General features: G+C 38.9%; 2 protein-coding genes across 3 annotated transcripts in view; both read left to right on the top strand.

The window, feature by feature from the left end:
• FAF1 (Fas associated factor 1) overlaps positions 1 to 26,595 on the top strand; it is a 500,302-nt gene that overhangs the window by 62,266 nt on the left and 411,441 nt on the right. Inside the window, exon 2 of one of the 2 annotated variants that reach the window (XM_021684282.2) lies at positions 16,476 to 16,544. In XM_021684282.2, coding sequence (XP_021539957.1) covers positions 16,476 to 16,544 — 69 coding nt within the window. Of the gene's footprint in view, positions 1 to 16,475; positions 16,545 to 26,595 lie in introns of those variants that run through there. The other variant, XM_044914506.1, reaches the window with a different exon arrangement.
• Positions 12,191 to 14,605, top strand: LOC110575275 (palmitoyltransferase ZDHHC5-like). Its single transcript, XM_044914504.1, is given in 2 exon segments — positions 12,191 to 14,124; positions 14,127 to 14,605. Coding segments are annotated over 2 exon segments (2,154 nt in total). The 5' UTR covers positions 12,191 to 12,449.

Below are 26,595 nucleotides of genomic sequence, written 5' to 3'. Positions count from 1 at the left end.
GGATTTTCTCTTTGTCTCTGAGACTCGTAAGTTTTACTATTAGATGTCGGGATGTTGAGCTATTTTTATTGATTTTGAGGGGGGTTCTCTGTGCCTCGTGGGTTTTGATGCCTGTTTCCTTCCCCAAATTAGGGAAGTTCTCTGCTATAGTTTGCTCCAATATAGCTTCTGCCACTCTCTCTCCTTCTTCTGGGATCCCAATTATTCTGATATTGTTTCATCTCATGGTATCACTTATCTCTCGAATTCTGCCCTCGTGATCCAGTAGTAGAGAGATCCAGATCTCTCTTTTTCTCAGCTTCTTTATTTTCCATCATTTGGTCTTCTATATCACTGATTGTCTCTTCTGCCTCATTTATCCTGGCAGTTAGAGCCTCCAGTTTTGATTGCACCTCATTAATAGCCTTTCTGATTTCAACTTGGTTAGATTTTAGTTCTTTTACTTCTCCAGAAAGGGTTTCTCTAATATCTTCCATGCTTTTTTTAAGCCCAGCTAGTATCTTTAAAATCATCATTATGAACTCTAATTCTGGCATCTCACTAATGTCACTGTTGATTAGGTCCCTGGCAGTTGGTACTGCCTTTTTTTTTTTTCCGTCTTGTCATTTTATCCAGAGAATAGATGAATGAGAGAACAAAATGCTAACAGGGTAACAACTCCCCCAGAAAATATACACTAAGCAAATCAGAAGAGACCTGAAACCAGCGAAAGAGAAAGAAAGAGAAAAGAAAAAAAGAGAAAAAGATAAAAACAAACAAAAACAAAATTAAAAAAAGCAGAATATGATCAAATATGATCATGCTGGTGCATAGATCAGTGCCACACATTAGATTTTGGGCGTATTTTGGTCTGTTGGAAGAAAGTGCCTCTCACAATTTTAAAGAAAGAAAAACTATATATGTACATAATTAAGGGTAAATACGATGAACGGATGGGATATGATTGTAAAGATGAAAGTTATAAAAGATTTTATAAAAGGAATTGATAAGAAGTTGGTTGAATAAAGAAAGAAGAGGATTTAAAAAAAAGAAAGGGAGAGAATGTGATCAGGCAGACTAGAAAAAGCCATACACTAGATTTAGGGTATATTTTGATCTGTTAGAAGAAACTGTATCCCAAAATTTTAAAGAGAGAACAACTCACATATGTATACCAAAAATAAGGTTAACTACTATGAAGGGATAAAGTATGACTCTAAAAATGAAAAATAAAAAAGATTTTTTAAAAAAGGGACTGATAAGATGTTGGTTGAAAATGGAAAAAGAAAAACTCGGAAAAAAAAAAAGAAAAAGAAAAAGAAAGTTAAAAAAAAATTAACTTTGAAAGACTAAAGAATCATGGCAAAAAAGCCATAAATTCTGGAGTTCTGCTCTTCTCATTGATCTGTAAACTTGGTCTTGGCTGGCTTGCTGATCTTCTGGGGGAGGGGCCTGTTGCCGTGGTTCCCAAATGTCTTTGCCTGAGGTGGAATTGCCCCGCTCTTGCCCGGTCCCGGCTAAGTAATCTGCTCGGGTTTGCTCTCTGGAGCTTTTGTTCCCTGCAAGCTTTCTGTACAGCTTTGGAGGAGGAGAGTCAAAATAGCGGCCTCCCAATCTCCCCCTTGGAGGAGCCAAGAACTCGGAGCCCCGTTCCTCAGTGAGCCCCCAGAGAAAAGCAGTCAATCACTCCCGTCTCCCTGGTCTCTGGCCGCACTCCGTGCTCACCCGTCCAGTGACCGAGTATTCCTGTCTCTGGCACACGACCCCATTTGGAGTCTCCAAATCCAGCAGATCCCTTCCATGTGCTCCTGGGCACTCCTCCCGGGGGAGGAATGGGAGTCTCTCCTGATCTGCCGCTTGTTGGGTCCCTGCTGGAAGAGCAGTGGCCCGACTGTGCTGGGGATCACAGTTTATGGCAACCCTGAGCTGAGAGCCCACTCCTCGGCTCCGTCTCTGCAGCCAGCTTCCCTGCTCGGATACCTGGGAGCTCTGCTGCAATCAGGCATCCCTGCTCTTTCTGTGACTCCGAGGGTCCTGAGACCTCACTGTCCCAGTGAGGGTTCCACCGTCCGCTTAGCCACTGGAGCGACGTCCCTCAGCAGAGCCGACTTCTAAAAGTTCTGATTTTGTGCTCTGTTGCTCTATCACCTGCCGGTAGTGGCTGACAGACGCCCACTCCCCCACCGTCTGTCTACACGAGTATTGCCTCGGATTCACATCTCTGCACGTCCTACCTTGCAGAAAGTGGTCGCTTTTGTGTTCAGAGAGTTGCTGCTATTCTTTTCTTCGATCTTCTGTTGAGTTCGTAGTTGTTTAGAATGATTTGATCCCTGTCTAGTTGAATTCCTGGGACTAGACGAAATTTGCGTCTCCTACTGCCCCTACATCTTGCTCCTCCCCCCTTATTCCGCATTTTACTGGAAGTTCTATCCAGTGTAATAGTCAAAGAAAGGAAGGGAAAGACTTCAGTTTGTAAATTGAAAATGAAGAAGAAAAAAGTATTATTATTGTTGTATGACATGGTTTTGTGCAGTTAAAATCATAAGGAATCTACAGGAAAAACTACTTAAAGTAAATCAGTATGTAATTTTAAAAATTTAAAAAATAACTTTAAACTAAATTAAAAATACCACTTACAATAGCATTCAGAGAACACTTGGGGATAAGTTAAAACATGTATGGGATAAATATTACTGAGAAAATAAAGAAAAATTAAGTGGACAGATTTTTATTCATCAGAAGTCTCAGTATTGTTAAGATATCACTTCTCCCCAAATTGATTATAGTCGCTGTAATCCCAGTAAAAATCCTAGCTGGGTTTTTGGATAGAAATTGACAAAGTGATCCTACATTTATATGGAGAAGAAAAGACCTGCGATAGCTAAAGATTTTTTGAAAAGCAGCAAAGATACTTAATCTCTTCCCAAGATTTAATATAAATATGGTATCCTTACTGGCAGGAGATTAGACATATATATAGATGAATAGAACACAATAGAGTCCATAAATGGATTCACAGGTGTAACTAATTGACTTGTGACAGTTACCAAAGTAATTCAGTAGGCAAAGGGCTTTTTTCTTTTTTAAAAAATTGTGGCCAATTTTACATAACAAAATTTACCATTGGCAATCGGACCCCCATACACTGCTAATGGGAAGGTAAAATAATTCATGCTGTGGAGAACAGTTTGGTGGCTACTCAAAAAGTTAAGCATAGTTACCATATGACCCAACAGTTCTACTCCTTGATATATATCCAAGAAAATTAAAATCATCTATCTAAAAAAAATGTACATAAATGCTCATAGCAGTATTTATTCTTAATACTCAAAATATAGAGACAACCTAACTGTCCCATCAATGGATAAATGGATAAAAAAATATACTATAGACATACATAAAAGGAATGAAGTATTGATACATGCTACAATGTGGATGACCTCAAAAACATACTAAGTCAAAAAACCAGACACAAAAGGTCACATATTGTATGATTCCATGGATATGAAACCTCCAGAAGGGTTAAATCCATAGAAACAGAAAGCAAAGTGGTCATTGCCAGGAACTGGGAGGAGGAAAGAATGGGGAGTGACTGTGTAACAGGCATGAGGTTTTCTTTCAGAGTAATGAAAATGTTTCAGAACTTGATAAAGGTGGTGGTTGTATCACCCTAAACGTACTACTACGTACCTACTGACTTGTATACTTTAAATTGGTTAATTTTATGTGAATTTCAGTTCAATTTTGAAAGATGTATTTCTTCATGGTAAGGGGTTCACTTGTAGTACAAACTAATATTCCCTGTTTTAAAAAACCAGTATTCTATCTAGGAAAGCAAGGGTAGAACCAGATAGATCTGCAAGGAGAGGTGTAGGCAAGAAATGGGAAATGAAGGGACCAGTAGAGACAGGTATTAAAAAATATGAGCCAGAAAAATTTAATGTACTAATTACTAATGACTAATTCTGAATGAGGGACTATGCACAGTTAACAGCAGTCTAGAACTATAAAAAGAATCATACAAAGGAAATATATTTAAAGATTTGGCTTATCTTTTGTGGCAGAGAAAGAAACCAGTTGGTGGTACCTGAAGGAATATTCTGGGTCTTTCTCACTAGGAATCTCCTGGGGAAAAAAAACTGATCCAGAAAAATCTAACATATGCAGTAATAAATAATGAAAAAGGGAAGGGCACTGCATCAATATCCAGTTGTCCCTGCACTGTTTGATGAATAAACTGTTCTTTACCTATTGAATTGTTTTGGTATCTTTTTCAAAAATCATTTGGCTATAGATGTATGGGTTTATTTTTGGACTCTCAGTTCTGTTAGTATATATATGTCTGTATATATATGTATACATGTCCGTTATATATATGTCTCTCCTATGTCAGTATCACAGTGGATACTGTAGCTTTGTAGAAAGCTTTGAAATCAGGAATTGTGAGTCTTTTGACTTTGATTTTTTTTTTTTTTCTTTCCCCTCAAGATTGTTTTCACTCTTCTGGGCCCCTTGAATTTCTCTTTGAATTTGAGGATCAGCTTTTCCATTTTACAAAAAAGGCTCTTGGAATTTTGATAAGGATTGCATTGAAATGTACATTTCTTTGGGTAGTAAGTATTATCCTCTTAATGGTACTAAGTCTCCCAAGCCATGAACATTGGATGCCTTTTCACTTATTTAGGTATTTTAAAATTTCTCTGAGCAGTGTTTTATAGTTTTCAGTATAAATGTCTTTTACTTCCTTGGTTAAATTTATTTCTATATATTTTATTCATTTAGACCATATCATAAATGGAATTATTTTCTTATTATCCTTTCCAGATTATTCATCGCTAGTGTATGGAGATACAACTAAATTTTGTGTGTTGATCTTTTATCCTGCAACTTTGCTGAATTTATTAGCTCTAACAGGTGTGTGTGTGTGTGTGTGTGTGTGTGTGTGTGTGTGTGTAGTCCTTAGAATTTTCTATGTTTAAGATCATATCTGGGAATAAGGGTAGTTCTACTTCTTCTGCTCTGATTTTGATGTGTTTTATTTTTTTTTTCTTGCCTTATTGATCCAGCTAGAATTTCCAATATAATGTTGCATAGAAGTGGAAAGGGTGGGCTTTCTTATCTTGTTCTTGATCTTAGGGTAAAGGTTTTTAGTCTTTCATCATTGAGTATGTTATTAGTAGGTTCTTCATAAATATCTTTTATGTCAAAGAAGTTCCCTTTATTCATAATTTACGTGTTTTTATCATGAAACATTGGATTTTTCAAATACTTTTCCTGCATTGTTTGAACTGATTTTATTTTGTTTTGTCTTTCCTTCAGTCTTTATATGGGTGTAATGATTCCTCTGTGTTGAACCACTTTTGCAATCCTGGAATAAATCCCCTTTTAATATGTTCTGGTTTGTTAGTATTTTGTTGAGGATTTTTGCATCTATATCTACAATGGATATTGGTCTGTAGTTTTCTTTTTTTGTGCTTTGTCTGACTTTGTTATTAGGATGCTTCTGACCTCATAGAATGACTTAGGAAGTTTTCCCTCTTTAGTCTTTTGGGGAAGATTTATAAGATTAGTGTTAATTCTTTATATGGTAGAATTCAGCAGTGAAGCCATCTGGTCCTTGGCTTTTCTTTAATGGGATGCTTTTGATTACTGATCTAATCTCTTTGTTATAAGTCAATTTGGATTTTCTGTTTCCTCTTGAGTCAGTTTTGGTAGATGGTATGTTTCTAGGAATTTCTTTCATTTCATATAGGTTATCTAATTTGTTGAAATGTAATTATTCATAGTATTATTTTCATATTTTTATTTCTGTGAGGTCAGTAGTAATATTCCTGCTTTCACTTCTGGTTTTTGTAATTTGAGTCTTCTCTCTTTTTTTCTTATTCAGTCTAGCTAAAGGTTTGTCAACTTTGTTAATCTTTTTGAAGAATCAGTCTTTGGTTTTTTTTGATTTTCTCTATTTTTTTCTATTCTTTGTTTTATTAGTCTCTAATTTTTATTATTTTCTTCCTTTTGCTTGCTTTTAGTTTTTTTTTTTTTTCTGCTCCTTAAGGTATAAAGTTAGACTATTGATTTTAAATCTTTTTTTATTTAAGATTTTATTTATTTGAGAGAGAGAAAGTGTGCAAGTGGGGGGAGGAACCAGAGGGAGCGAGACAAGCAGACTCTGCACTGAGTTCAGAGCCACATGTGTAGCTCGATCCCATGGCCCTAAGATCATGACCTGAACTGAAACAAAGCGTTGGACGCTCAACTGACTGAGCCACCCAGGTGCCCCTTAAATCTTCTTTTTAAGAAGATATTTACAGGTATAAGTTCCCTTTTGGTCATAATATATTTTGTATGATTTCAGTCTTTTAAAATTCATTGAAACTTGTTTTCATATGTTCTATCTTAGAGAATGTTCCATCCACACTTGCAAAAAATATGTATTTATGTTTTTTTCGGGTAGAGTGTTCTATAAATATTTTATCTATTCAGTTTATACTATTTTTCAAGTTCTCTATTTCTTTATTGATGTTTATTGAAGGTAGGACATTGATATCTCCAGCTGTTGTAAAACTGTCTATTTCTCCTTTCAATTCTGTCAATTTTTTCATTTATTCTGGAGGCTCTGTTATTAGGTATGTATATATTTCTTATTTTTATATCTTCTTGATGAATTGTTTATCAGTATATAATGTCCTTTTTATTCTCTTATAAAATTTTTTTAGTTAAACTCTACTTTATCTGATATTAGGATAGCCAGCCAACCTTTCTTTTGGTTATTAATTGCACATGTATTTTTCCATTCTTTCACTTTTCACCTCTTTGTATCTTTGGATCTGAGGTGAGTCTTTTGTAGACAGCATATAGTTGGATCATGTCTTTTTATCCATTCTGCTAATCTCTGCCTTCTTATTGGAGAGTTTAATCCATTTACACCCTAAAATAATTACTGATAAGAATGCCTTTAGTTCTGCTATTTTGCTATTTGTTTTTGGCCTATCATTCTTTTTTCCTCAATTTTCTCAATTCTTTACTATGTCTCCTTTTTGTTTAGTTGACTTTTTTGTATTGTACTGTTTTGATTCCTCTCTCATCTATTTCTGTATTTTTTTTAGTTATTTTCGTAGTGGTTACTCTAGGGGTTATAAATAGCCTATCCAATTTATAACAATCTATTTTGAATTAATACCAGCTTAGCTTCTGTAGTATATAAAAACTGTTCCCTGTACAGCTCCATCTCTCCTTCTTTATGTTCATTTTTCTTCTTTCATTTTTCTTTGTGCTCCCCAGACTAGATAATTGCATTTGATCTACCTTCAAGTTCTCTGATCTTTCTTCTGCTTTCTCTGATCTTTCTTCTGCTTTCTCAGAGTTGCTATTGAAACCCTGTAGTTAGTTTTTCATTTCAGTTATTGTACTTTTCAGCCCCAGAATTTTTTTCTTTGGTTCCTTTTGAAGTAATTTGTATCTCTTTATTGATAGTCTCTATTTGTTGACACATTGTCTTTCTGGTTCCCATTAGCTCTTTGTTCATGGATTCTTTGAACTCTGAGAATATTTAAGATGATGATTGAAAGTCTTTGCCCAGTAAGTCTGATGTCTCTTCTTCTGCACAGTTTCTGTCTGTTTCTCCTTTGAATGAGTCACACTTTCTTATTTCTTAGCATACATCACTATTTCCTTTTTAAAAAGTGATTATTTTAAATATTATAATGTAATAACTCTGGAAATCAGATTCTTCCTCCTCCACCTTACAGTTTGTTTTTTGTTGCTTTCTGTGGGTTGTTGCCTGTTTACGGACTTTTCTACACTATTTTTGTAATTATTTTGGTGATGAGCTGACTCTGTCTTAGTCTGCTTGGGCTACCATGACAACATATCATAGAACAGATTTATTTTCTCATAATTCTGAAGGCTGAAAGTCTGAGATCATGTTGCCAGCATGATTGGTTTCTGGTGAGAACTCTCTTCCTGACTTGCAGATGGCCACCTTCTCCCTTGGCTCTCACATGGCAGGGAGAAAGAGAGACAGAGACACAGAGACAGAGAGAAAGGAAACACCCACTGGTGTCTCTTCTTCTAAGAGGCACTAATTCCATTATAAGGGGGCATTAATCCCATTATGAGGGCCCCACCTTCATGGCCTCATTTAAACCTGATTATCTCCCAAAGGCCCCCCCCATCTCTCAGTATCAATCACAGTGGGGATTAGGGGTTCAACATATGAGTTTTGGTGTGTATATGGGGGTGGGGCACAGACATTTGGTACATAATGGTCTCTGAAATCTTTTCTTTTTTAGCTGTGGTCTGCTAGTAGTATGGGAGAGATTTCCTTGAATATCTGAAGTAAAAAAGAAAATAAAAAGAAACAAAAGAGAAAAAAAGAGAAGGAAGAAAATCCTTTCTTAGTCTTTGCAGACTGGCTCTGTGTTGGAGTGCTCTAACACTTAGGCTGTTTACACGTCTGTCTTTACTTCCTGTTTGTGCTGAGCCTAGAGATGAGCCAGTAGTTTTCTCAGGTCTTCTCTGAGGTTTCTTGCCTTGCACATATGCATGGCTTTCTAAATTCCCAGTGTTTTTTAATGTCCTAATTTCCCAAAGAAACTCTCTTGCCATTTTTTCTTTCAGGTTTTTGGCATGTCTTTTTGTTTGCCTCAAATGGAATATTTTGTCCCAGGTGGCAGTGAGGTTTTCATTTGCCTTAAGAATTTCTCTGAAGAGGGGCGCCTGGGTGGCTCAGTCGTTAAGCGCCTGCCTTAGGCTCAGGTCATGATCCCAGGATCCTGGGATCGAGCCCCGTATCGGGCTCCCTGCTCAGCAGGAAGTCTGCTTCTCCCTCTCCCACTCCCCCTGCTTGTGTTCCCTCTCTCGCTGTGTCTCTCTGTCAAATAAATAAAATCTTGAAAAAAAAATTTTTTTTTTCCTGAAGAATGCCCTCTGCATAGCTGCTTTTCTGTACTAAGAGATTTTCAAGTTGATAAAATAAAGGAGAGAGCCTTGAGTCAGTCCTTCAGGTAGCCCTGTACAGGTCACAGCAGACAAAAATTCTTTGAGAACAGAGTCTGCTCTGCTCCCTCTAGAACCAGGGACCAGGGTGCAACTGTTGGAATGTGGGCTAGTATATTCAAGACTGCCACAGAGCCAGGAGTGGGGAAAGGGAAATAAAAACATCGCAAAGCTTTCACACTGTTTTGAAGTACCTTTTCATGTTTCAGCATTTGTTTGATTGATGTAAACCTTTGACTAATTTCCAGAGTTCTGAGAAATTTGATTCTGACAGTTTTTGCTCCATTTTTAGGTGTTTCTATGGAGGGGATAGGCTCTTGGAACTACCTCCTACATGTTTTTCTGAGGGGAATAAAGGGTGATGTCATCCAGGAAGTGTATTTTGCTGGTGCTTTCTGATATTTGTTGTTGTTAGGCTCACAGTTACCCCCTATAGTTTTTCTCTCCTGTTCCTCCTGTGCAGCTTCTGCCCTATCTTAACTCTTCTTAGCTGCTTTTATGAGTATTTTAGAACCTTTGGGTTGTTCCTGTTTTTTCATTCAGCTTAAAATAAGGATTACATTTTTTAATGTCTTGTTTGCTTTGTTGCATTTTTATGGTATCCAGGAATCAAATTTTGTTCCCCTTACTCCCCAGATTTCCCTCTTAATGCTTGTTATCAACCCTTACTCCTACCCCAAGCCTCTGGTAATAATAAATATGTTTTCTATTTTTATAATTTTGTCTTTTCTAAAATGTCATGTAAGTGGAATTATACAGTATGTATCCTTTTGAGCCTGGCTTTCACTTAGCTAGCATAATGCATTTGAGGATTTCTCCACATCGTTTTGAGTTCAAATCAATAATTTGTTCATTTTTGTTGCTGAGTAGTTTTCTGTTATATGAACGTATAGTTGAAGGACATTTGGGGTGTCTTCTGTTTTCAGTGATTATGAATAATGCTGTTGTAAACTTTCATTTTATAATTTCATGTGAACGTAGTTTTAATTTCTTTTGGATAAGTAAATACCTAGGAAGTGGGATTACTGTGTTATAACTTTCTTAGAAATTGCTAACCTGTTTTGTAAAGTGGCCACATAATTTTGAGATACATGTGTACATCACATATTGTCAATGTATGAGAGTTCTGATTTTTCTGCATCCTTACCATCACTTGATATTGTTAGTGTTTTGGATTTTAGCACTCTAATGTATGGAAGGGGAATCTGTGTTTGTTTTACATTTTCCTTTTTTTTTTAAGATTTTATTTATTTATTTGACAGAGAGAGAGATAGCGAGAGCAGGAACACAAGCAGGGGGAGTGGGAGAAGGCGAAGCAGGCTTCCCGCAGAGCGGGGAGCCTGATGCGGGGCTCGATCCCAGTACCCTGGGATCATGACCTGAGCTGAAGGCAGACGCTTAATGACTGAGCCCTATTGACTAATGCTGTTGAGCATTTTTTCATGTATATTTGTATATCTTCTTTAGGGAATTTTCTGTTGAAATCTTTAGCTATTTATTATTTATTTTAATAGAGTTTTGAGAATTCTTCTTATATTGTGGTTATTAGTCCTTTGTTAGATGTGTTTTGCAGTTATTTTCTCCCAGTCTGGCTTGCCTTTTCATTCTCTTAACAGTGTCTTTCAAAGAACAGTTCTTAATTTTAAAGAAGTCCATTTTATCGAGTTTTTGGGTTTTTCTTTTGCTGTTGTATCTAAAGCTCATGAAGATTTCTTCCTATGTTTTCAGTACTAAAAATAGAACGAAAGTCATAAATAATTAAAACGTTTTTAGTATTCATGTTAAAAAAAGTAAAAAGAAGCAGGTGGAATTAATTTAAACGTTGTTTTAATTAAGCCAACATTTTCAAAATGGTCATCTCAATACACATTGAATAGAAAATTATTATTACTGTATTTAAAGATTTTATTTTTAAGTAATCTCTATATCCAACGTGGGGCTTGAACTTATAACCCTGAAATCAAGCATTGCACGCTCTACTGATTGAGCCAGCCAGATGCCATGAAAAATTAATAAGTATTTATTTACATTTTTATTTTTGTACTAAGTCCTGCTCTCATGTGTATTTAACACAGCACATATTAAGTCAGTTGAGGCGCATCTCAAGGGCCCACTAGCCATGTACGTCTAGTGGTTACCATAGCAGACAGCACAGATCTGCAAGTCTTAGAGTTTTAGGTTTTACTTTAAATCTGTTATTTAGGGGCTCGAGACCCGGCGCTGAGGGCAATGGCTGCGCGCCGGCTCGAAGACGAGCGTCGCCGGGCGGGAGCGGGCGTGGAGAGTGCGGGGGCCGCGCGCGGCCTCTGAGAGGCCGGACGGCACTGCCGGGAGGCGGCCGCGACAACGACGGCGGCGGTGACGGGAACCGCCCCGGGGGTGAGGCACTGTAACCCAGTTTAATTCTGCATCTAGAAAGCCCAAGACTGAAGAAGATCAAAGACATTGACTAACCTGGAAACAGAGACCTCTTTGGAACTTTGCTTTCATCCACAGTACCGTTTTAGAACTATCATTGAGTAGAATTGATTTCTTCATCTTATTTTGTTAATTGGGAAGAACATGGATTCAGGGATTTTACGTTTCCCTTTAGTTTGCATGAACTCGATAGGAAACGGAGCCCTTAAAGGGCTTGGGAATAACAAGAAGAGATTGAAGACAGACAAGCTTGCTCGTGCTCTCTCTCTCTCTCTGTTTTCCCTCCCCCTTGGAAGAAAAGGATTTACAACTCAACCTTCTAACAGCTGCGGCCCACCTTTAGCCATCAAAAGAAAATAAATAAAATTAAACCACCATTGCCAGACTACAAGCCCTGAAGTCAGGGTGTGGGAGTGGTGGCATTGAGAAAACTGCCTAAAAGGGACAAGGAGTGCAGTAAAAAAAGCTTCTCTTTAAAACTAGAAGGGGCCTCAGATTCCCTTTTGGATTAAAATAGAAACACAGGGCACACCTCTTTTAGGTGCAGCTCACATTTGGTGGAGTGTGGTAGTCGTGGAGGTGCTAGAGTGTCTCCTCAGAAGAATTTTTCCTTGCCCGAAGTGGTCTCCCCTACCCTGATATTCTCCCTGCTTGCCCTTTGAAGACTTGCCTCCATCCATGAGCTATTCCCTGACCTGTCTGACGGCCCATGTTCTCCACCTGCAACCATTTGCATCTGTACAGCCTACTGTTTGTCTCCAGTTTTTAAACTGTACAAGTTGTGTTTCTTAATCTCTCCCTCTTGCCTTGTTCTGGGGAGTGGTTATTCATCATTTGGAATCACCTTTCCCCCTCCCATGTGTTTTCCTTCATTTGAGATCTTTTGACCTTTGGTTTTCTTTGGGAGGGGGAAGGGTGATAATTTTAAATTTCTGTTTCCCCGGTTTCCTTCTGTACTCTTTTTCTCCGTTGTTCCCCTCCTCCCATTTTCTTGTCTGTTCTGCCACTGTGTGGGCCTGGGCTATGCGGCAGGGCAGACCTCCCATCAGAGCTCCAACATGCCCGCAGAGTCTGCAAAGAGATTCAAGCCCAGCAAGTATGTTCCGGTCTCAGCAGCCACCATCTGCTTAGTGGGAGCTATGACCCTTTTCTTTGCCTTTACCTGTCCAGGACTAAGCCTCTATGTGTCACCTGCAGTGCCCATCTGCAATGCGGTGGTTTTTCTCTTTGTGCTGGCCGACTTCAGCATGGCCACCTTCATGGACCCAGGGATTTTCCTTCGAGCTGAGGAGAATGAAGACAAGGAAGATGACTTCCGAGCTCCCCTTTACAAAACAGTGGAGATTAAGGGCATCCAGGTGCGCATGAAGTGGTATGCCACCTGCCGTTTCTACCGTCCTCCTCGATGTTCCCACTGCAGTGTCTGTGACAATTGTGTGGAGGAGTTTGACCATCACTGCCCCTGGGTGAACAACTGTATCGGTCGCCGGAACTACCGCTGTTTCTTCCTTTTCCTCCTCTCCCTGACAGCACACATCATGGGTGTGTTTGGCTTTGGCCTCCTCTATGTCCTCTACCACATGGAGGAACTCTCAGGGGTCTGCACGGCTGTCACAATGGCAGTGATGTGTGTGGCTGGCTTATTCTTCATCCCCGTAGCTGGCGTCACGGGATTTCATGTGGTGCTGGTGGCTAGGGGACGCACAACCAATGAACAGGTTACAGGTGAATTCCGAGGAGGTGTGAACCACTTCACCAGTGGCTGCTGTAACAATGTCAGCCGTGTGCTCTGCAGTTCCCCAGCACCCAGGTATTTGGGGAGACCAAAGAAAGAGAAGACGATTGTCATCAGACCTCCCTTCCTTCGACCAGAAGTGTCAGATGGGCAGATAACTGTGAAGATCATGGACAATGGCATCCAGGGAGAGCTGAGGAGAAGCAAGTCTAAGGGAAGCTTGGAGATCACAGAGAGCCAGTCTACAGATGCTGAACCCCCACCTCCTCCTAAGCCGGACTTGAGCCGTTACACGGGGCTACTAACACACTTCAGCCTGGCTACTAATGAGGATGGCAGCCTCCTGGGCAAGGACAGCCCTCGCACACCTACCATGTACAAGTACCAGTCGGGCTACAGTAGCAGCAGTACGTCAGCCACCATGCCTCATTCCTCCAGCGCCAAGTTGAGTCGTGGGGACAGCTTGAAGGAGCCGACCTCAGTTGCAGAGAGCAGCTGCCATCCCAGCTACCGCTTGGAGCCCAGCTTGGAGCCAGAGAGCTTCCGTTCTCCCACCTTTGGCAAAAGCTTTCACTTCGAGCCACTATCCAGCGGCTCACGCTCCTCCAGCCTCAAGTCAGCCCAGGACACTGGCTTTGAGCTGGGCCAGTTGCAGTCCATTCGTTCAGAGGGCACAACCTCCACCTCCTATAAGAGCCTGGCCAACCAGACACGCAACAGAAGCCTGTCTTACGACAGCTTGCTCACTCCTTCGGACAGCCCCGATTTCGAGTCCGTGCAGGCAGGGCCTGAGCCAGACCCACCTTTAGGCTACACCTCTCCCTTCCTGTCAGCCCGGCTGGCCCAGCAGCGGGAAGCCAAGAGGCACCCACGTTTGGTGCCAACCGGCCCAACACACTGAGAGCCCTCCCTGGTCTGGTACGACAATCTGTCGCGCCATATTGTGGCCTCCCTCCAGGAATGAGAGAAGCTGCTACGCCAGTCACCCCCACTCCCAGGCCACGAGAAGAACCAGGCTTGGGGGACTCAGGCATTCAGTCAACGCCGGGCTCAGGCCATGCCCCTTGCACTAGTTCCTCCTCAGATGATTCAAAGAGATCACCCTTGGTCAAGACGCCACTGGGACGCCCAGCTGCCCCCCGTTTTGGCAAGCCAGATGGGCTAAGGGGCCGGGGACTAGGGTCCCCTGAACCAGGCCCAGCCGCCCCATACCTGGGCCGATCTGTGTCTTACAGCAGCCAAAAAGCCGGTGTCACCCCAGCTGGTGTCTCTGAGGCAGAGGAAGTAGCCTTGCAGCCATTATGGACACCCAAAGATGAAGTACAGCTCAAGACCACCTACAGCAAATCCAATGGGCAGCCCAAGAGTATAGGCTCTGCCTCCTCTGGCCCAGGCCAGCCACCTCTCAGCAGCCCCACAAGGGGCGGAGTCAAGGAGGTGTCAGGGGTGGGTGGTACCACCTATGAGATTTCCGTGTGAGCCTTCGGCACTTCCCTTCCCCCCATGCCTCTGCGCCTACACCAAAGGGCCCCAGGTGGCCACCTTCCTTTCCTCAAGGGGTTCCCTTCCCCTGCATGGACATTTTTTTAAACCACCGATTCCAAGAGGATGAGGAGCGTTTTATAAAATGCAGTGGGGATGGGGAGTCAGAGAGTTGGGGCCCTGAGACTGGGGTAGCAACCCCCTTCACCTTTTAAGACCTTCCCTTCTTTAACCCCTGGACCAGACTCAGTGGACATTTGTGCAATTGCTTGCCCTGGAGGGAACCAGATCATTTTTAAAGTTTTTTTTTTTTTAAGATTTTTTTTTTATTTTATTTATTTATTTGAGACAGAGAGAATGAGAGAGAGAGAACACATGAGAGGGGGGAGGGTCAGAGGCAGAAGCAGGCTCCCCGCCGAGCAGGGAGCCCGATGCGGGACTCGATCCAGGGACTCCAGGATCATGACCTGAGCCGAAGGCAGTTGCTTAACCAACTGAGCCACCCAGGCGCCCGGAACCAGATCATTTTTAAACCAGAAATAATTTTTTTTATTATTGTTACGGATTCTGTTTTTTTCCTCTGCGTTACCAGGTGTGTGTGTACATATATATATATATATCTATATATATATTATAAATATCAAAGAAATTATATATCTCTCCTGGGATGGGAAAATGAGGGAGGGGTATGTAGGAGGAGGGGTATCTTACTCTTCCGTTCCTCAGACCAGCAGGAAAGACGCAGAGACATCCATCGAAGTCTTCCTTTTCCCAGTGGTTCCCTCTCTTTTGTCCCAGTTACCAACTAAGGAAACCGCACCCCCCTGTTGTTGGTGCATAGTGATCAGGAAAGAAACCTTGGGAGAGGCGAGTCTGGGGGTCTTGGTCAGAGGAAGGAAGGATTTGGAGAGGAGAGTTAGTTTTCTAGGTTCATTGGCACTTAGTTTCCCCAGGAAAGGAGTCACAGCCCCATGACTTTGCTGGTGGTGGGGAGATCAGGAAAAGAGCTTGACTGAGCTCCAGAAACAATATTGGATAATGCACCCCCTTCTTGGGGAGAGGGATTAGTGTGGGCTTCTTTAGTCCCCTCAGAGCCTTCCCCCAACTCACACGGTTAACATTATTTTTAAATCCAAGGCTGGGAGAGACGAATCCAAAAAGCAATATTTTTCATCACATGCCAAAAACGGGATAGAGAGAAGGAGTGGCAGGCCTAGGGCCCCTCCGATTGTCCCTTGGGGGTTACCCCTCAGCCCGCCTCAGTATGGTGCTGGGTAGTGGGGGTACCTGGGTTCTAACCTCTAAAAAGGGGAGACCCTAGCCTCTAGACAGAGGCCCTCTTATTTTTTTTTCTGATTAGCCATTTTAAACCAACAAGGAATAAAAAGAAATCCTGATCTAAAAAAATAAATAAATAAAAATAAATCTGTTACTTATTTTAAGTTAAATTTTGTATAAAGTATAAGGTATAAGGTATGGATTGCAGTTCGTTTTATATGGTTGTCTGTCAGAAACATTTTTTTTAAAAGTAGGCTCCATGCCCAGTGTGGAGCCCCATCAGAAACTTTTTAATAAAAGTTCTGGGCAATTAGAAATCTCGAGATCATTCTGGGCTCCAAAGCTCAACATTTAAACATACTTTCTTTTATTGCTTTAATTTATTGTCTTTTGTTTCAGTGCAATGTAAATTTATTTTGTAATTAACAATTTTCAAACCATATTTGTAAATTGCTCAGAAGTGTTAGGCATTTAGTGGCTTTATTCATATACCTTTCTAAAACTGAAATAACACATTATGCTTTTTATCTTTTTAAGATTCACCTCCCCATTCCCAAACTTGTATCTAAAATTTTCACTTTGCTTCCAGGCATGTACTGGCATTGAAAACATTGATGAAGCTATTACACTGCTTGAACAAAATAATTGGGACTTAGTGGTAAGTACTTTTTATCTTTTCCCTTTTTTCTAGCTTTATTGAGATATAACTAATGTATAACATTGTGTAAATTTAAGGTGTATAATGTGATGATTTGATACACATACATATTGTGAAATGATCATCACAATAAGGTGAGTTAACATATCCATCACCTCATGTGGTTACTTTTTTTGTGTGTGATCAGAACTTTGAAGATTTACTCTTTTATCTATTTTCAAGTATACAGTGTAGTATTGTTAAGTATAGTTACCTTGTTATACATTAGATCACCAGAATTTATTCATTTATACTTGGGAAGTTTGTATACTTTGATCACCTTCACTCACTCTCCCTAGCAACCACCAGTCTAATCTGTTTCTATGAATTCCATTTTCTTTTAGATTCCAAATGTAAGTGAGATCATACAATATTTGTTTTTCTCTCTCTGAGTTATTTCAAGAAATTTTTTTCTTTTTTTGGACCAGTAATCAGATTTTATTAATTTTTCAATGTTTTTAGTGTTCCTTATAGATGATTTAGCATACCATAGCCCAATTTATAGCTCTAATCTAAATGAATAAAATCTAAATGTCTTTAGTATGAAGTTTGTAATTAGTTCAGTAAAAAATTACTAAATTATTATGAATTCTTAGATAATTTAAATAATTGTTAAAGTTGTTCTCTTATGTTACTGTGTATTAAGGTTCCTCTTTCCCTGTAATATTTTGGTGGAGATGCTTGGTAGGAGAGAAAATGCAGACTTGTCTAAATGTCAGAATAAGTCTATTTGATGTTTTCCCTTCACTTCCTGGGGCCCACACTGATAATCACTCCTTTCTAAAGCTATTAAAGAAGTGACATTTTGTTAGATGTTTTTAAAAAAAATTTTTTTTAAATGAACTTCAGAGAGTTTATTATAGAAGTCTTTTAGTTTTTTGAGTGAGGGGAGGCAGTAACTCAAAATCAAATCCTGGCACAGCACTACACATTCACAGAATTGTAATTTACTTACAGTTGCAAGGCAAACTAAACATGAATTGTTTACCAGTATAGGAGCAGCAGTGGTTGTGTTGGGATGACACAGGTGTCCCTCAGTGCCTTTGAAATCCTAAAAAAGTCTAAGTTACAATTTTGAAGAAGTGTTAATTTTCAAAGGTCAAAACTTGAAATGTGTGCTTATAGAATTGAGATTAGATATGTAGATAGCTTCAAGTCCATGCATGCATGGACTTATATAATCAGCTATCAATTGTCTATGTTTTGGGCGCCTGGGTGGCTCAGTTGGTTAAGCGACTGCCTTCGGCTCAGGTCATGATCCCAGGGTCCTGGGATCGAGTCCCACATCGGGCTCCCAGCTCAGCAGAAAGCCTGCTTCTCCCTCTCCCATTCCCCCTGCTTGTGTTCCTGCTCTCGCTGTCTCTGTCTCTGTCAAATAAATAAATAAAATCTTAAAAAAAAAAACAAAAACAAAAAACAATTGTCTATGTTTTGTGTAGATTTACTGTTAACTTTTTTTACTCAAAATGTAAAAAGCCTCTATTTTCTACTTCTACAAGTAATCACCATTTTCTAGTATATTATTCAAGGGTATTTTCTCTTAATTGTGTGATTAAAATTACTTTTTATATAAATGAGGTAATTCTATTCCTACTATTTTGTAATCTGCACTTTTCAATTAACAATCCATCATGAATGTCTAAGTAAATGTGATTGCTCATTCTTTATAATGTTCATTTATTGTTTGCATGGTATTCCAAGGGGTGGTTATAGCATAATAATTTTACCAGTCAGTGCTGTGCTGTTATACATTTGGGGTTTTTGCAGTATTTTGCTATTATACACATTACTTTAGAGAATATTCTTGGACATTCATCCTTGCATACTTAACCCATTATTTTCCTAGAAGATACTGAATAAATTCAATTCATAAGTGTATTTCTGTGTCAAATTGTCTGTGTGTATATATATATACACACACTTTATATATATGTATGTGTATATATATATAATTTATTTATTTATTTAGGTTTTTGGTATTTATAGTTAAATTGCCTTCCAGGATGGTTGCACTAAATTAAATCTCTGTCAAATATATACATTTTTGAGATTGCTTATTTCATTAAAGCAGAGCTTCCTTATTTTTCATTTAGGGCATGTTAGGGCACTTGTCAAAATTTATAAATGTTTGTATGGCCTGACTCCAAATCCATGCTTTTACCATGCTGTAATCTTTTAAAAATATATTTTTATATTTTTAAAAAAGTTTTTATGTTAATCACTTGCTACTCATCATGACAAAGATACTCTGTAATCCCCCATCACATATTTCACCCATCCCTCCGCCCACCGTCCCTCTGAGGTGACCATTAGTTTGTTCTCTATAGTTAAGAGTCTGTTTCTTGGTTTCTGTGTGTTTCTCCTTTTTTTCCCCTTTGCTCCTTTGCTTCTTTGCTTTGTTTAAGTTACACATATGAGTGAAATCATATGGTATTTGTCTTTCTCTGACTGATTTCACTTAGCATTATACTCTCTAGCTCCATTCACGTAGTTGTAAATGGCGAGATTTCATTTTTTTTTTTTTTTTTTTAAAGATTTTTTATTTATTTGACAGAGAGAGAGATAGCGAGAGCAGGAACACAAGCAGGGGGAGTGGGAGAGGGAGAAGCAGGCTTCCTGCCGAGCAGGTAGCCTGATGTGGGACTCGATCCTGGGACCCCGGGATCATGACCTGAGCCGAAGGCAGACGCTTAACGACTGAGCCACCCAGCGCCCCGAGATTTCATTCTTTTTTATGGCTGAATAATATTCCATTGTATGTATATACCACATTTTCTTTTTTTTTTTTTAAAGATTTTTTAAAATTTATTTATTTGACAGAGAGATAGCACAAGTAGGCAGAGCGGCAGGCAGAGGGAGAGGGAGAAGCAGGCTCTCTGCTGAGCAGGGAGTCCGATGCAGGGCTCGATCCCAGGAGCCTGGGATCATGACCTGAGGCGAACACAGATGCTTAATGCCTGAGCCACCCAGGCGCCCCCTATACCACATTTTCTTTATCCATTTGTCGATCAGTGGACAGTTGGGCTGCTTCCATAATTTGGCTATTTTAAATAATGCTGCTATAAACTCTGGGGTGTATGTATCCCTTTGAATTAGGGTTTTTGTATTCTTTGGGTAAATACTCAGTAGTGCCATTGCTGGATTATAGGGTAGTTCTATTTTTAACTCTTAAAAAAAATTTTATTATGTTAATCACCATACATTACATCATTAGTTTTTGATGCAGTGTTCCATGATTCATTGTTTGTGTATAACACCCAGTGCTCCATGCAGACCATGTCCTCTTTAATACCCATCACCAGGCTAACCCATCCTCCCACCCCCCTATTTTTAACTTTTTAAGGAACCTCCACACTCTTCTCCAGAGTAGCAAAAATAAACTATTGGGACTGCATCAATATAAAAAGCTTCTGCACAGTGAAGGAAACAATCAACAAAACTAAAAGGTAACCTATGGACTGGGAGAAGATATTTGTAAATGACCTATCTGATAAAGGGTTAGTATCCAAAATTGTAAAGAACTTTTCAAACTCAACACCCAAAAACCAAATAATCCAGTTAAGAAATGAGCAGAAGACATGAAGAGGCACTTTTTCAAAGAAGACATCCAGATGTCTAATAGACATGAAAAGATGCTCAACATCACTCATCATCAGGGAAATACAAATCAAAACCACGATGAGATATCACCTCATACTTGTCAGAATGGCTTAAATGAACAACACAAGAAACAACAGGTGTTGGTGAGGATGCAGAGAAAGTGGGAATGTGAACTGGTGCAGCCACTCTGGAGAACAGTATGGAGGTTCCTCAGAAGTTAAAAATAGAACTACTCTATGATCCAGCAATTGCACTACTAGGTATTCACCCAAAGGATACCAACATACAGATTCAAAGCGGTACATGTACCCCAATATTTATAGCAGCATTATCAACAATAGCCAAACAATGCAAGAGAGCCCAGATGTCCATTGACAGATGAATGGATAAAGAGGTAGTGTGTGTGTACACACACACACACACACACACACACACACACACACAGGAATATTACTCTGCCATCAAAAATTGAAATCTTGCCATTTGAAACAATGTGGATGGAGTTAGAGTGTGTTATCCTAAGCGAAATAAATCAGAGAAAGACAAATACCATTTGATCTCACTCATATGTAGAATTTAAGAAAGGAAACAGATGAACATACGGGAAGGGGAAGAAGAAAAAAAGGAGAGAGAGAAACAAACTGTAAGGGACTTTTAATGATAGAGAACAAACTGAGGGGTGATGGAGAGACGTGGGTAGGGGATGGGCTAGATGGGTGATGGGTATTAAGGAGGGCACTTGTAAGAAGCACTGGGTGTTGTATGTAAGTGATGAATCGCTGAATTATACTCCTGAAACCAATATTGCACTGTATGTTAACTAACTAAAATTTAAATGAAATAATTCTAAAAATAAATGTTTATGTTCTCATGGCAATGAATTAAATAAATAAATGGATGTATGTATGTATGTTTGGTAGAATTTGCCGTGAGGCTATCTGGTCTGGACTTTTGTTTGTTGGGAGTTTAATGATTACTGATTCAATTTCATTGCTGGTAATTGGTCTGTTCAAATTTTTATTTCTTCCTGTTTCAGTTTTGGTTGGTTATGTAGGTAATATGTTTCTAACAATTTATCCATTTCTTCTTGGTTGTCCAATTTCTTAGTATGTAGTATTTCATAATATTCTCTTATAATTGTATTTCTCGGGTGTTTGTTGTTTTCTCTCATTTGTGATTTTATTTATTTGGGTCTTTTTTCTTTTTTTCTTTATATGTCTGGGTAGAGGTTTATTCATTTTATCGATTTTTTTCCATGAAACAGCTCCTGGTTTCATTGATCTGTTCTGTTGTTTTTTTTTTAGTTTCTACTTCATCTATTTCTGCTTTAATCTTTATTATTTGTTTACGTCTGCTGGTTTTAGGTTTTCTTTGTTTTGGTCTTTTCCTAGCTTCTTTAGGTATAGGGTTAGGTTGGTTATTTGAGATTTTTTTCTTGCTTCTTGAGGTACGCCTGTATTGCTGTAAACTTCCTTCTTAGAAGCACTTTTGCTGCATCCCAGATGTTTTGAGTCATTGTGTTTTATTTTCCTGTGTTTCCATGTACTTTTTAATTTCTTCTTTTATTTACTGGTTGACCCATTCATTGTTTAGTAGCATGTTATTTAACCTCCATGTATTTGTGGTCTTTCCAGATTTTTTCTTGTGTTTGACTTCATAGTGTTGTGGTCAGAAAAGATGCATGGTATGACTTCTATCTTTTAAAATTTGTTGGGGCTTTTTTTATAGCCTAATATGTGATCTGTTCTGGAGAATGTTCCATATGCACTTGAAAAGGATGTGTATTCTGCTGTTTTAGGATTGAATGTTCTGAATATATCTGTTAAATCCCCCTGGTCCAGTGTGTCATTAAAAGCTGTTGTTTCTTTGTTGATTTTCTGTTTAGATTGATGTAAGTGGGGTGTTAAAGTCCCCTACTGTTATTGTATTACTATTGATTAGTTCCTTTATGTTCGGTTATTAACTGTTTCATGTATTTGGGTGCTCCCCTGTTGGGTGCATAAATATTTATAATTGTTATATCTTCTTGTTGGATTGTTCTCTTTATTATTATATAGTGTCCTTTGTCTCTTGTTATAGTCTTCAATTTAAAGTCTGTTTTGTCTGATATAAGTATTGCTACTCTGGCTTTCTTTTGACATCCACTTGCATGGTAAATGTTTCTCCATCCTCTCACTTTAAATCTGCAGCTGTCTTTTGGTCTGAAGTAAGTCTCCTGTAAGTAATCGATAGATAGGTCTTTTTTTTTTTTTAATTAATCCATTCTGTCATCCTGTGTCTTTTGATTGGAGTGTTTAGTCCATTTATTCAAAGTAATTATTGATAGAAATATATTTATTGCCTTTTTATTACCGGTATTGTGCTTATCTGAAGATTTTCTCTGATCCTTGCTTATCTTCCTTTCTTTCATGGATTGCTTGTTTTATTTAGTGATACATTTGGATTTCTTTCTCTTTAGTCCTTGTGGATTAATAGTTTTTGATTTTTGGTTACCGTTAGGTTTGTATATAACATCTTGTGCATATAACAGTCTATATTACGTTGAAGGTCATTTAAGTTTGAACCCATTCTTTCCTCCTTTCCTCCTCATGTTTAGGTATATGGTATCATATATTACATCCTTTTATATTGTGAGTTCCTTGCCTGGCTTTTTACATAAATACTAATATTTACTACTTTTGTGTTTCCTACCTTCATGCTGCCGTTTTTTTTGTCTTTACTTTCCACTCAGAGTCCCCTTTAATATTTCTTGCAGGGCTGGTTTAGTGGTCATGAATTACTTTAGTTTCAGTTTGTCTGGGAAATTCTTTTATCTCTCTATTGTGATTGATAGATAGCCTTGCTGTATAGAGTAATCTTGGCTGCAGGTTTTTCCCATTCATCACTTTAAATATATTATGCCGCTCCTTACTGACATGGAAATTTTCTGCTGAAAAATCCACTGACAGCTTTATGGGGTTTCCTTTGTATGTAACTGCCTTCTTTTGTCTTGTTGCATTTAATAATTTTCTTTCTCAGTGTATTTTGCCAGTTTAATTACAATATGTCTTGTGGGTCTGCTTTGTTGATTTTGATGAGGGTTCTCTGTGCCTCCTGAATCTGGATATCTATTTCTTTCCACAGATTAGGGAAGTTTTCAGCTATTTTTTCTTTTTAACTTTTTTTTCTTTTATTATGTTATGTTAATCACCATACATTACATCATTAGTTTTTGATGTAGTGTTCCATGATTCATTGTTTGCGTATAACACCCAGTGCTACATTCAGTACGTGCCGTCTTTAATACCCATCACCAGGCTAATCCATTCCCTGACCCCTCCTCCCCTCTAGAACCCTCAGTTTGTTTCTCAGAGTCCATAGTCTTTCATGGCTCGTCACCCCCTCCGAATTCCCCCCCTTTTTCCCCTTCCTCCTATCTTCTTCTTTTTTTTTTTAAACATATAATGTATTATTTGTTTCAGAGGTACAGGTCTGTGATTCAACAGTCTTGCACAATTCACAGCGCTCACCATAGCACATACCCTCCCCAATGTCTATCACCCAGCCACCCCATCCCTCCCACCCCCCCACTCTAGCAACCCTCAGTTTGTTTCCTGAGATTAAGAATTCCTCATATCAGTGAGATCATATGATACATGTCTTTCTCTGATTGACTTATTTCGCTCAGCATAATACCCTCCAGTTCCATCCACGTCGTTGCAAATGGGAAGATTTCATTCCTTTTGATAGCTGCATAATATTCCATTGTATATATATACCACATCTTCTTTATCCAGTCATCTGTCGATGGAAATCTTGGCTCTTTCCACAGTTTGGCTATTGTGGACATTGCTGCTATAAATATCGGGGTGCACGTACCCCTTCGGATCCCTACATTTGTATCTTTGGGGTAAATACCCAGTAGTGCAATTGCTGGATTGTATGGTAGCTCTATTTTCAACTTTTTGAAGAACCTCCATACTGTTTTCCAGAGTGGCTGCACCAGCTTGCATTCCCACCAACAGCGTATGAGGGTTCCCCTTTCTCTGCCTCCCTGCCAACATCTGTCATTTCCTGACCTGTTAATTTTAGCCATTCTGACTGGTGTGAGGTGGTATCTCATTGAGGTTTTGATTTGGATTTCCCTGATGCCGAGCGATGTTGAGCACTTTTTCATGTGTCTTTTGGGTGTGTTCTTTGGAAAAATGTCTGTTCACGTCTTCTGCCCATTTCTTGATTGGATCATTTGTTCTTTGTGTGTTGAGTTTGATAAGTTCTTTATAGATTTTGGATACTAGCCCTTTATCTGATATGTCATTTGCAAATATCTTCTCCCATTCTGTCGGTTGTCTTTTGGTATGCAAAAGCTTTTTATCTTGATCAAGTCCCAATAGTTCATTTTTTGCCCTTGCTTCCCTTGCCTTTGTCTTGATGATGACAGCTTTGTAATAGAGCTTGAAGTCCGGAATTGTGATGCCGCCAGCTTTGCTTTTCTTTTTCAACATTCCTCTGGCTATTCAGGGTCTTTTCTGGTTCCATACAAATTTTAGGATGATTTGTTCCATTTCTTTGAAAAAAGTGGATGATATTTTGATAGGGATTGCATTAAATGTGTAGATTGCTCTAGGTAGCATAGACATCTTCACAATATTTGTTCTTCCAATCCATGAGCATGGAACGTTTTTCCATTTCTTTGTGTGTTCCTCAGTTTCTTTCATGAGTATTTTCTAGTTTTCTGAGTACAGATCCTTTGCCTCTTTGGTTAGATTTATTCCTAGGTATCTTATGGTTTTGGGTGCAGTTGTGAATGGGATAGACTCCTTAATTTCTCTTTCTTCTGTCTTGTTGTTGGTGTATAGGAATGCCACTGATTTCTGTGCATTGATTTTATATCCTGCCACTTTACTGAATTCCTGTATGAGTTCTAGCAGTTTTGGGGTGGAGTCTTTTGGGTTTTTTCCACATAAAGTATCATATCATCTGCAAAGAGTGAGCGTTTGACTTCTTCTTTGCCGATTTGGATGCTTTTTTTCCTTTTTGTTGTCTGATTGCTGTGGCTAGGACTTCTAATACTATGTAGTGGTGATAGTGGACAACCCTGCCGCATTCCTGACCTTAGGAAGGAAGCTCTCAGGTTTTCCCCATTGAGAATGATATTCGTTGTAGGTTTTTCATAGATGGCTCTTATGATATTGAGGTATGTACCCTCTGTCCCTATACTCTGAAGAGTTTTGATCAAGAAAGGATGCTGTACTTTGTCAAATGCTTTTTCTGCATCTATTGAGAGGATCATATGATTCTTGTTCTTTTGTTAATGTATTGTATCACGTTGATTGATTTGCGGATGTTGAACCAACCTTGCAGCCCAGGGATAAATCCCACTTGGTCATGGTGAATAATCCTTTTAATGTACTGTTGGATCCTATTGGCTAGTATTATGGTGAGAATGTTTGCATCTATGTTCATCAAGGATACTGGTCTGTAATTCTCCTTTTTGATGGGGGTCTTTGCCTGGTTTTGGAATCAAGGTAATGGTGGCCTCAAAATGAGTTTGGAAGTCTTCCTTCCATTTCTGTTTTTTGGAACAGTTTCAGAAGAATAGGTATTAATTCTTCTTTAAATGTTTGGTAGAATTCCCTTGGGAAGCCATCTGGCCCTGGGCTCTTGTTTGTTGGGAGATTTTTGATGACTGCTTCAATTTTCTTAGTGGTTATAGGTCTGTTCAGGTTTTCTATTTCTTCCTGGGTCAGTTTTGGTAGTTGATAGTCTCTAGGAATGCCACCATTTCTTCCAGATTATCTAATTTGCTGACATATAGTTACTCATAATATGTTCTTATAATTGTTTGTATTTCTTTGGTGTTGATTGCGATCTCTCCTCTTTCATTCATGATTTTGTTGATTTGGGTCATTTCTCTTTTCTTTTTGATAAGTCTGGCCAGGGGTTTATCAATCTTGTTAATTCTTTCAAAGAACCAGCTCCTAGTTTCGTCGATCTGTTCTACTGTTCTTTTGGTTTCTATTTCATTGATTTCTGCTCTGATCTTTATTATTTCTCTTCTCCTGCTGGGTTTAGGCTTTATTTGCTGTTCTTTCTCCAGCTCCTTTAGGTGTAGGGTTAGGTTGTGTACTTGAGACCTTTCTTGTTTCTTGAGAAAGGCTTGTATTGTTATATCCTTTCCTCTTAGGACTGCCTTTGCTGCATCCCAAAGATTTTGAACAGTTGTGTTTTCATTTTCACTTGTTTCCATGAATTTTTTTTAATTCTTTAATTTCCTCATTGACCCATGCATTCTTTAGTAGGACGCTCTTTAGCCTCCATGTATTTGAGTTCTTTCCGATTTTCCTCTTGTGATTGAGTTCTAGTTTCAAAGCATTGTGGTCTGAAAATAGGCAGGGAATGATCCCAATCTTTTGGTACCGGTTGAGACCTG

Source organism: Neomonachus schauinslandi, chromosome 4 (assembly GCF_002201575.2).
Source record: "Neomonachus schauinslandi chromosome 4, ASM220157v2, whole genome shotgun sequence".
Classification (NCBI taxonomy): domain Eukaryota; kingdom Metazoa; phylum Chordata; class Mammalia; order Carnivora; family Phocidae; genus Neomonachus; species Neomonachus schauinslandi.
This window is presented reverse-complemented; position numbering and strand designations above follow the sequence as displayed.